General features: G+C 45.4%; 1 protein-coding gene and 1 long non-coding RNA gene across 3 annotated transcripts in view; one reads left to right on the plus strand and one right to left on the minus strand.

Annotated features, from left to right (window-relative positions):
* Positions 1–12,256, plus strand: part of ANKRD12 (ankyrin repeat domain 12) — a 167,987-nt gene that overhangs the window by 93,606 nt on the left and 62,125 nt on the right. The window contains exon 4 of one of the 2 annotated variants that reach the window (XM_088469689.1): positions 6,962–7,030. The exons of the other annotated variant lie outside the window; for it this stretch is intronic. Within the exon in view, the coding sequence (XP_088325815.1) occupies positions 6,962–7,030 (69 nt within the window). The remainder of the gene's footprint in view (positions 1–6,961; positions 7,031–12,256) is intronic. 2 annotated transcript variants of the gene reach the window in all.
* The window catches only part of LOC148526954 (uncharacterized), a 227,078-nt gene that overhangs the window by 54,541 nt on the left and 160,281 nt on the right, over positions 1–12,256 (minus strand). The gene's annotated exons all lie outside the window — the stretch shown is intronic.

Genomic DNA, 12,256 nt, shown 5'->3' on the forward strand with positions numbered 1-12,256 from the left:
ATTTAACTTTGCAGGATGCAACGGTGTTCACTAGTGATATCCATAGCAGGTGTTTTCCAGTTAGAACATACATATTTATGAAGGACAGCAGCAGGTCATTTGTGTTACCCCACGTTTCTGACATCTATAGATAGCCATAGTAAATGCAGTAAATCTAAAAAAAAAAAGTACTTTATTAAGATGATGCTTTTTTTTTATTATTTGTAAAAGTTGTAATTTTATATTTTCTTTTTCTATTTTTTAATTTTTTTTCTTTTGTTTTGGCAAAAGTTTACCGAATACATCTGGACGCGTTCTCAGTAGTGCCCCTGCTGGCTGGCTAGGTGTATGCACTGCTTGCTGTTGTCTGCCAATACACCCCAGTGCTGGGTTTTTCTCCCTCTTATTTTGGATTATTACTTTTTTCATTGTGATGCACAGTAGACACCTGTAGTTTTAGGTTTTATATAATTTTCAGCATGTCTACTAAGACATAAGGAAGAAGCAAACAGTCCATTTTCTACATTGGTCTCATTGGCTTACTTTACCTATGGCATTGCCAGCAAATTGTTATATGCCCCAAAGCATACTATATACCGTTTCAAGGATGACTTCTGTTTATCTCAATTGGCATTTTACTGTGTAAGAAAAATAGCATATATGTAAAAAGATATATTAAAAACAAAAAAATATTTAATTTTTTTTTTTCAGACATAAGGCACACTTGGGAAACCTTTTATAGGCCTTGTGTGTGTTTTTATATAAAATAAGTGTTTCCATTGGTAATAAATAAAGGCTGCTGCACAATGCTAGGTAATGAGATGCTCTTATATTTGGGTTGTTACACTTTTGAAACTAGTTTTTATGGTTTCTTTGAAACCATAAGGGGCTTAAAAGGAGTGACAATGTTCATATACCTAAAATTAGACTAAAGTCAGTTGAGTAGAGGGAGGACCTAATCTCTGGTGCAGGTGTGGAGGCAAACAGGAATTTCACATCCTCTTGAATCCTTTGTTATGCCACAGCTGCAGAATACAAATGACAGCCATGGTGTGTAGTGTAAAGGATTGTTTAAGTATATCAGACACAGAGCAACATTCATAAAACCAATGCAGCAGATAATGTGCGTTCTGCAATATCACCGTAAATAGGTTGAATAAAAATACAATGTGCAGTGTTGCTTTTACTTGGGGGAAGGGGGCTGGGAGGGTGGCAAGCACTTAGCATTGCATAGCTTCTATACTACTTGGGAAGCAGGTATTTATTTTAATTTAAATTTCTAAAATGCTAGTTGTTGCAATCATAAAGATCATTAATCCCTATTACACTTGTGCTTTTGGTATGGGCAATAAAATGTGTGTGTTTGTGTGTGTGTATGTGTATCCAAATACATTTTTCTTCTTCAGGATCCATAGGGATCCACAGGGATGCCATGGGGTGTGTGTGGTTGGAATGTGACGGCACCAAACAGTCAAAGCTTTAGCTCCCAGGATGCACCAGTCCTCCTCCACATTTACCCCAGCCACAGGCAAACAGTTTTTACGTTTGGTGCCAGCAGGACCAGTCACGCCTTTTAGACATAGGGACTGCGTCGGCAGCTCCAAGCTTTATATTTGAGTTTATTTTCTTTTTTTCATCAGAGCAAGCAGCGATAGACGTCCTGATGGGTGCTGCGCTACTGCTCCATCTACCCCCACCGGTGCCACGACACTGGTGAACAGTCCAGTGATTACGGTGGGCGCCAGCGGAGCTTGGCTAGCCGCTCCACTGGATCCCAGGGCTGCAGCCGGACAAACTGGGAAGATTGGTAAGGTGATTCCCCGCTCGCGGTTATGGAAACTAGTCGGAGTACGCTGTAGTGGGGAGCCTGGTTCGTCCGCATACCCCCACTAGACCACCGGGGCAGTTAAGTCTGGCATCAGGGACCATGTTGAAGGCTAGCGGCACCTGGCGGTTGATACAGCAGTGGAGAGGTGGGCTCTCCCTGGCAGCCCCTCCCCCAGCCCGGAACGCCGTCTCTCACAAGAGGTTTCCCGCCTCTGAGCTGCTCTTCCTCCTCACCCTCCTACCTATATGAGACGCTCAGTAGCCATTACTCAGGACTTTTTTTTGAAGCTACAGGTCTCGAGATTCGGGTTCAGTCTCCCTGGGGCCAGGTGATACAGTGCACAATCCTACCAGCCTTTTGAGGCTTGAGTAGCTGATCCAGTGCCCATTACAAGTATATTTATATGCATTGAATGTGACTTGTGCTAGCTCTGCTTTTGTGATATAACTGACAGTCAGAAAGTATTAAGACAGTATCTCTATCCCTGCTGCTTTTTTGTAACCCTTCACTACCAGGTGTTCAGGGGTCTATTATTACTTCACATTTACCTGTATTTGTGAAGGGTGTCGCATTGCATTACTAGCTATACACTGTTTATCTGATTGTGTGCTGCTAGCTGATTATTTCTATGTCTTCTAAGGGTAAACAGGAGCCTGCGGCTCCTGTGCTGGTTACTTGATTTTGTTCAGCGTTCTTGTCCCCTCAGGATTCTATGCAGGATGGTATATGTGCTATTTGTTATGTACCACCTCTCCAGTCCACCATACCAGCCCCTGCCCAGGAGCCATCTTGGGTGTCCTCCTTATCCCGGGTTATGACGCAGTTAGTGGACCGCTTATCAGTCCCCACGCTGCCTCCCCCCATGGAGTACCCACAGCTGTTACAGCCTACTGTGTCTGTACCCCCTATGCATCCTCCTTGGATGGATGTTTTTGCACACTCCGTTCAGACTATGGCCCAAAGGTCTGCCACCGATCAGCAAATTTTTCAAGGGGACAGACCGTTAGCCGCCAAAGCATCCTCGCAGTCCACCCAGCTTTCAGATTCTGACGCAACATCTTAGGAGGCAGATGATGCACAAGGTTCTCTCCCCCGGGTCGCGCCCGGGCGAGGAAAACAGTCATTCAACAGTGAATGTTCCTTCTTTAGTGAAGGCGGTTAAATCGATCCTGAATATAAAGTATGATGAACCTGCTCCTAAGCCTAAAACCCTGATGTTTAAACGTGAAAGGTGGTTGAGGTTGAACTCCCTCAATCAGAACAGCTCACTAAACGCATGGGAAAGCTTGGGGTACTCCTGGCAAACTGTTCCAGGTCCCAAAAAGACTAGCATCTTTTTACCCTCTCCCTACTGGTGGGTGTACTAAGTGGGAAGTGTCTCCTACATGTGGCACGCTAGTTAGAAGCTCTACGCTGTCTTTACCATCTACATCCTCCCTTAAGGATGCCACGGATAGGAAACTGGAATATGCCCAGTTCCACTCCATGGCCCTTCAACAACTGGTTGTCCCCTGGTGGAACAGGCAGTATCATCTGATCCGGTCTCAGACGATCCTCCTCCCTCCGGAGGTTCGTCTTTCCCTCTCATGGTGGCTACAGACGTCCCATCTGAACAAGGGTCACCCCTTCTGGATTCCAAATTGGGATCTTCTCACTACAGATTCCAGCCTTTGTGGATGGGACCCGGTATCCAGTCATCCATACCTTTTTCAGGGATGGTGGGCAACCCAGGAAAGTCACCTGTCCATAAACATTGTGGAGCTTTGAGCAGTGTACAGAGCATTCACCCGGGCTCAAGACCTTCTCTGGGGCAGTCCGGTCCAAATCCTGCCCGACAATGCGACTGCGGTAGCATACCTCAACCATCAGGGAGGCACGCAAAGTCGGGTAGCCATGCTGGAAGTGGCAAACATCCTGGTCTGGGCCGGATGTCATCTCCCGGCAATCTCTGCAGTGTTCATTCCCAGAGTCCTCAACTGGGAAGCAGACTTTCTAAGCTGCCAGGACATACACACCAGAGAGTGGGCTTTCCGCCCGGATGTCTTTCAACTCCTGGTGGACGCATGGGGCCTGCCATACGTAGACCTCATGGCCTTGCGTCACAACCGCAAGGTCCCCCAGGTACGGGTCCAGGACCAGAGACTCCTCAGCCGCCTTCGTGAACGCTCTAGCAGTGAGGTGGGACTTCAATCTTGCATACCTCTTTCCTCCGATCTCCCTCCTCCCAAGGGTTCTCCGAAAAGTTCAAGCAAGAAGGCGGCAAAGTGATACTAAATAGCCCCAGCCTGGCACAAGCGCCATTGGTTCACCGATCTACGGACTCTCTCCATAGACCCTTCTTTTCCACTACCTCTACGGCAGGATATGCTATATACAGGTGCAGGCCAGGGTGCTGTGCTATCTCGTCTGTCTTTGACGGCGTGGCTCTTGAGTCATCCGTCTTAAGAGCCAAGGGTTTCTCTCACTCTGTGGTCCAGATGATGCTCAGGACGCGTAAGCCTTCCTCAGCCGGCATCTATTACAGTATTTGGCACTCTTACTTTCAATGGTGCTCCCCCAGAGGCTATGACCCTACAGTTTTTAGGGTCTCCCGGGTGCTTGCCTTTCTACAAGCTGGGTTAGACCTCGGTCTCTGTCTGGTCTCCCTTAGAGTTCAGGTTTCTGCATTGTCAGTCTGGTTCCATCGAAGGATTGCAACCCTGTCTGATGTTAGGACATTCTTTTAGGATGTTCTCCACCTTCAACCTCTTTTTGTCCCTCAGGTGGCCCCGTGGGATTGTCCTTTGTTCTCCAGGCTTCTCTGTTTTGAACTTCTGGACTCAGTAGACCTCAAGTGGCTGACAGTGAAGACGCTCTTTCTCCTCGCGATCTTCTCTGCCCGCAGGGTATCTGATTTGGCAGCGCTTTCCTGTCGCTCCCCATTCTTGAGCTTTCATCCGGACAGAGCTGTCCTCCGTACCTGAGCTGGTTACCTTCCTAAAGTGGTATATTGGTTCCATTTGAATGAAGAGATTGTGGTTCCGGCCTTTCTGCCCTCGGACCTCTCTGCAGGTGATGCCTCTCTGGATGTAGTTCATGCTCTTCGGATCTATGTTGATCATACACACTCCTTTAGGAAATCAGATTCTCTTTGTGTTGTATGGCTTTCACAAGCGAGGCTGGCCAGCTAACAGACAGACAGACGGACTCTGGCTCGTTGGCTCCGTATGACAATCTCTCCGGCCTACACGCAAGCTGATCTTCCTGTTCTAAACAGAATTACAGCACATTCTACTTGGTCTCTGGGACCCTTGTGTGCGGTTCGCCGCTGCGCTTCTGCTGAACAGTTGTGCAGGGTGGCCACGTGGTCTTCCATCCACACCTTTCTCCGGTTCTATGCCTTTGATACCTTTGCCTCTCAGGATGCTTCCTTTGGGTTTCAGATTCTCCTTTCTGCCCAGGAGCGTCCCCGCCATTAGGGAAAGTGCTTTAGGACATCCCTATGGTATCCCTGTGAATCCCTATTGACCCTGGAGAACAAATTAAGAGTTATGGTAGACTTACCTTTTGTTAACTCTTTCTTCGAAGTCCATAGGGTCCACAGGGCACCCAGCCTGACGCACCTGGCTTCAATAGGTATTTTTCTCTTGGTCACGGATTCTCTCATCTTTTGTGAGTGAGTTTCTTGTGTATATTATTCTTCCTTCTCCTATCTCCTGCGTCTGCCTTGGGCTTGTTTACAAAATTGTCTGCCTGTGGCTGGGGGCGGTGTATAGGTGGAGGAGGACGATGCATCCTGGGAGCTAAAGCTTTGACTGTTTGGTGCCCAGATCACTCCAACCGCACACCCCATGATTTCCCTGTGGACCCTATGGACTTTGAAGAAATAGAGTTAACAAAGGTAAGTCTGCCATAACTCTTAATGTTCATCATGAATTGAAAATAAGCACTCACCACTTCTTATTTATTTCTTCACTTTTAGTCATTAGGCAACTAGTAAATCTTAGATCCCATTACTTTAGGACAAGAAAGGATTTTAACTTATTTTTGCCATCAGCTGTACTTATAATCATTCTTTTTGTATATGTAGCCAGTCCTGCTTTCACATGTGTGTAGAATTGTGCTTTTTTTATTTTTTTTAAAGTGTCCCTGGTGATACTTTGTAGGTGCACAGGCAAATCATTACTGGTAGCCTGTAACCTGACCAAATTATTCAAGCAGCAAGATTAAAAATTGCTTATTAAATACTGAAGCACATTGGAATGACAGTGGCTCTTGTCCAATCAGGTGCCACATTGAGTAAAGCTTCCGCCCAATACAGTCGTCAGCTGGTCGTTTTCTGTTCATGCTGCTGCTGAATTCGGGTAATGGTTGGGGGCCCCATTGAGGAGAAACCCAGACTCCCTCTTATGTTATGCATGAGTTGGATTTTTATGAGAGTATTATCTTAAGGTGGACCATCCTTTTACATAAATTCCTTGAAGATTCTTGCAAGGAATATAAGTGCAAACGGATATTGCTTAATGTATGTAAAATCTAAAATGTGAGGCTGTGATGGCAAAGTACAAAGTATGCCAAATGTCTGCTGCCAAAACCTTCTAGTTTCTTTAATATGCAGCTGTAATTTTATTATTGTAGTACTACTAACTCAATTCTGATGCCACTGACTTAAACTAGGATTTCAGCAATCCTCAATAACAGCCCAATGGCTGCACAGTGAAAGCACTCTGCAGATTTTGTTGTCAAAATTTTATAGCTGGAGAATAAACCAAACTACTTCTCACTGTGCGATGACTAAGATTTGCTTCTATATGTCACACATGGAATAAATTTGTTTGATGTGCACTAGTTTCTTCTTCCCCATTTTACAAGAATAATGGTTTCAAGGACACTATTTCATGTGGTTGTTGTGACTAGATTAAAAAAAAAAAAGAGTGCAGCATTACATGATGTTGTAGGACTGCATGTGCAAAATTGTTACATAATGCACACAAACTGAATAGCATTTGCAGGCAGGTGGGTAACCCAAAGAAACCAATATTAATGTAAAACCCATTTTTGTTGAGCGGTAGTCTTCCCGCAGAAGGTGAAGTCCTACTCTTTTCTTGTGCCATCACTGTCCTCTACTTTACTTGTTTCCTTCTTCCCTTCTTTCCTGTGCCTTTAACCCTGTAGATTCTGAAGCAGGACATACAAGTGAAAACTGGGGCGAGCGATTAACTTCTTCTTACAGCACATATGCAGGTAAAATTGACTGTGCATTTATTACCCAGGATGTGTTTCCATTTAGGCATAAAACAATACATAATCTGCTTTCAAGCAACTCTTGTCAGTAGTGGGGTCTGTTTGAGCTATAGGTGTGATCATTCTGTAGACAAAATCTACTAAAAAGAAAAAACTGAAATTTTTTTACTGTAAAGAACATTCATAGCGATAACAATGTTGAATGGTATACTGCATGTAAAACCATGTAAATTTGTATTTAGGCTCAGTTTTATGCAACATTTTGAACTCTTCACATTAATGTTTTATATTTGAACCATTTTGTGTTATTTCTAATTGTAGTGTATGGGGGCAATATAATTAGGTGTGAGTTTGTTTTCATGAAACTTACAAACATCTCATGAATGTGCACTAATGAGATCCAATTAGAAATGCCTATTCGCGCTACTCGCAGCGAGGTTGTACAAATATTCTATTACTTGCGAGCTGGGCATGAAAAAGTGGGGAAACCATCCTGGACCCTAAAAAAGCAGAATCCTATAAAAGGCTGGTAGTGAGCATAAGGAAAGTACTGAAGTTTTTTAAACGGGTTGGGTATAGGATCCCGACTGTCAGAATACCGACAGTGCTATCCTGATGGTCAAAATCCAGACAGATTTAAGTAAGTATTCTAACCCTCCCCCTAAACCTAACTCTGATACATACTGCCAGAATGCCAATGTTTGTATTATGACCGTCTGCATCCTAGCCATTGGTATCCGGACTACAACCCTTTTAAACAGTGTCAATTGGCTGATTTTGTGTGTTTTTTTTTTTTTTAGAAAACAAATGCTAAAAATTAGTGTTTTTTTTTTTTTGTCGTTTTATCGCAAACAAATTAAAAGAAAATTGCAAAAAAAAATGATTTTGTGGTAAACTGAGGCCCCTTTAATTTTTTTTAAAGAAATGATAAACCAATTATTTTTCATTTTAAAAAAATCTATAATTAAATTTGGGGTGTTTAAATTAATGAAAAAGTTTGATTTTGGGGTAATTGGAGCCCTTTTTTAACCCAAAAATTACATGTGGTCATTTAATTAAGCATTTTGAAAACTTCAAAATGCCTAATTAGTCATTAGAGGAGGTGTCCAAAGGGCTCTGCACTATGGGCTTGGTTCAGCGTGCACTGCTAAACGCAGATTTTCGGGAATTTGCGTGCGCACAGGACCCATTCTGCGAGTGTGCAGAATGGGTCCTGCTCAATCCTATGCAAGCCCTTGAATTCCTCTCCCTGATTGACATGGGTCGGCCGGAGTTCCCGGAAAGGCTAACTCAGCTGCCCAACGCCATCCACCATCACGACCATCGACTACCGATGGTCGCGATGGTGATCCCAGCCCGCGACCTCCGTCGCAGTGCTGGGATCCCAAATGCAGCTGGAGGTGTCATACACCTTCTGCTGCATTTGTATTATTGCAAGGATCGCAATTGCAAGCATTTGTGATCATTGCTGAATCAGGCCCTGTGTCCTAACATTATTATCTTAAAATAAAGATTTTCCCTATCATCTCACACCCTCAAGGGGGTGCGCACAAAAAAAATTTGATTTTCCTCTGAGGAAAAAAAAAATGCAAGTTTGGAATTGGGTTGCAACTGCAATGTCCAGAGCGAGGTCTCCATTAGAACTGCTTGCAGAAGCCAACTTGCACCTAATTGGATTGCCTCCTATGCATTAAAAAGTGAAATAATGCCTATTATTCTTACAAACAATATATTAATATTGTATAGGTGGCGCGCCCTAAAATATTAATAAATGTTAATGTCAATGGAATTAAAAAACAAAGATACTGATTATACTCACATGGGTAGTGTCCTGGAATAGAGCAAAAATATACTACTAACAAGTTTTAGGGGTATATTTACTAAAGTGAGAGTTTATAGAAGTGGAGATGTTGCCCATAGCAACCAATCAGATTTTACTTATCTTCTAGAAGGTGCTAGTTAAATGTTTATAGCTAGAATCTGGTTGCTATGGGCAACATCTCCACTTCTAAAAACTCTCACTTTAGTAAATTTACCCCTTTAAAAACGGGTTCACTGTTGACATGAGTGTCAACCTCCTGACTGCAGCCCTGAAAAACTGCCAGGAATGATAAACTTTCAAAATAAATGGATGGAAAGTGCAATAATGATAGGAAAAATAAGAGCTAATACAGCATTTCAAACTTTACAAGGAAGCACACCCTACTTCTCATGTTAATGCTACCATTACAATTGTGAGGTTTTTGTATGTGTGTATAAAGCAGTATTGATTATGTGAGAGAAAAGTCTAAAACCTAAGTAGTTTTCATGCATGTTTATGACATTTGGTCCCGTCCCCCAGCATGTAAACAAACACTGATTAATGGATTTCTCATTTTATTAAAAAAGCCACCTTAGATGAGCATGCTGAAAGTGTATAACTCATGGCCACTTGTGAGGTTATTGCAGTACATGTATAGTTGCTCACGGACAGTTAATTGTGCTGTAAAATCACTTTACAATAATCATGCAGGTGGTAATGATAGGCATGTCGTCAATGCATGTCTTTAATATAAACTGAAGCCCTGTTGCTATAATGAGAAAATTAAATATAACAAACAAGCCTTTACAGCTCCAATACATATAAGTATAAAAACTCTCAAGTCACAAACTCTCTCTATTATAAGTACTTTGAAAGTAAATCCATACAAACTATGACCAGGAGTGTTATATCCAACAGGGAGCACAGTGGCGTCATATGGGGGTGCAGGGGGTGCCGGCCGCACCCAGGTGTCACCCGCCAAGGGGTGACATCAAGGTGCAGAGTCCACCCTCAGTGACAGGTGCCGGGTGCTGCACTATATAATTAAGTGCAGCACTCTGCTCCTGACACTGTGAGGGAGCTGTCCGGCACTGCAAAGTCCCCACCTCCGGCAACCCCTCCTGCCTCCCACTGATAAGCAGCAAGGTGAAGGGAGTCGGACCACTGGTGTTCGGCTGCGTGGCCACGCCCTTTCCTGTGTGGCCACTCCCCTTTTCGGTGGCACGCCTAAGCACAGCGTCCCTCTCCACTCCGGGTGACACTGCAGGGAGGGACACCCCTGGGGACCCAACAATTTTTCTTGATGGCAGAAAATATAATCGGTCAATATGTTTCATAAGAAAATAAGGCTCCTATATCAACGATACCAGATATCCTTTTCCTCGTCAGTCACAGGTTTGTACATATGCCACGTTCCTACTTGTTTCGTCATCCATTGGCCCAGCACACAATTTAAATATGGCTGCTCAGCCAATGGGTATATGGCAATTACATAGTACATACAGCTGAAGTGTATAAGGAAATACAAATACTTTTTAACAGACTGCTTCTTCAACCAGTCAATACATTTCAATTCATACCTATGTCATTCAGTTAAAAACTAAAATACATTTGTCCATATACAGATCTAATACAATAAAAAGATTCTAATAATTGAATTGCTAACATGCTGCATTTTTCATAGCCATTTTTCTGTCTTATTAACTTACAGTAACTGATTTTTGTCTGTATAGATGTATATAGTGTTCCTTCTAGGATGTGGAGGAGGCAGGGCACTTAAAGTCGGGCACTGCTGGGCGCGCACATGCCCAAAAAATGGACATGGTCACTAGAAAACTGGCATGTCCTTGAGAAGTGCCCCCTTTTCATCACTGTAGGGGACGTGACCAGCACTCATGGAGATGCAGGGCTGCCCAAAAACTCCCCGCAGTGTGAATAGATCCCTTGCACATCTATTCACTCGCCCGAGTCGCCAGTGATTGTTTCATTGGATCTCGGCACCCTGCTGAAACAGCCAAGCCAGAAAACTAATATTTCTACTTCAGGGTCCATAGGGTATCCACAGGATACCTTGGGGTATAGGTGTGACGTCAGTCGCAGGGCACCAAAGAGTTAAGCTTTCAGCCTCCCAGGATGCACTAGGTCCCCCTCCTATACCCCGCCCCCGGGCCAAGGCACCTCAGTTTAGTTTGGTGCCCGGCCGGAGTCGGGTGCACCTGTTGGAGTGGGGGCTAGAAGAGCCCCTGAAGCTTTTTCTTCATGCAGCTGTGGCTGCACATCTGGATGAACAGCATGGACAGTCAGTCCTGACGTCCATGCTGTCTTCCCTACACCCCGCCGGTACCAGAACGCCGGTACTGATCCGGGGATGCTGGTGGGCGTCTGGGGTCACAGCTAGCGGTGACCCCAGATGCTCCGGACCATGGCCGGATTCAAGGGGGACAGAGGTAAGCAGCGGGGTCCCGCGGTGGGTCCCTGCTGATCACATGGTCCTAAGTCCCCAGGCAGGGGGCTCCCTGGGGACTGGCTGCAGCGTGGAGCCAGGCGACCAACCTGCGCTTCCACTACCCCCTGGGACAGCGGACCGCAGCAGAGCGGTAGCGCTGCGGCGTCCCAGGGGTTAAATGCATGCCAGGGGAGCGCGCCTTCCCTGTCTCACAGCCGGCGCCTCCCCCGCTGCACACAGCCCTCTCTGCATGCTGCCGACTGGTCCTGTGGCAGCGCTCCTCCCCCAGGCCAGCTTCTCTCTGCTCCTCGGCGGCCATCTTCTCTGCAACGCATGGTGAACGCTGCTGGAAGTCTGGAAGGAAGCATCGTGGTCTGGGTTCCCCCGCATACCTCTCCTCCGCTGTGGCTCAGGTCTGTGTATGCTGCGCTGTGTCCTACCAGGCCCTGTGTCTGTGTAGTTGAGTGATCAGCGCTGTTAGTGCAGGAATTGTTATTTCTCTGCATTGTATGTGACTGTGCTAGCGCTGCCTGTAACTTTTCTTCTCTAAACTGTCAGCTTTATTACTGTCCCTGTTCTTTCTGCTAAAGCCCTTGCGGTGCGGTGCTGCAGGGTGGTCTCTCACCTATTTAATACTTAATTGGTGAGAGAGGTCACATACGTGGTGCCATCATGTCTGAAAGTGATTTTCCCCTCCGGCTACAGTGTACCACGTGCAAAGTACCGTTAGCGGAGGGGGAGGGTAGCGCGGAGGGCCTTTGCCGGCAGTGTTTGTCCATGGCGCGGCCTATTACGGTTACAGCACCGGTACAGGAGCTGCCCTGGGCTTGTTTCGCTCAGGCGTTAACAGCTTTAATGGGCCAGTTAGCTCCGCAGCCCGCGTTTACTCCGATGGGTTTGTCCCAGCAGTCTGTGGTGTCGTCACCCATGCAGGGGTTCCCACGACAATTGGTGGTACCCCACAGTCTCCCTATTTCCC

Source organism: Taudactylus pleione, unplaced genomic scaffold (genome assembly GCF_031769625.1).
Source record: "Taudactylus pleione unplaced genomic scaffold, aTauple2 ptg000093l, whole genome shotgun sequence".
Classification (NCBI taxonomy): Eukaryota; Metazoa; Chordata; class Amphibia; order Anura; family Myobatrachidae; genus Taudactylus; species Taudactylus pleione.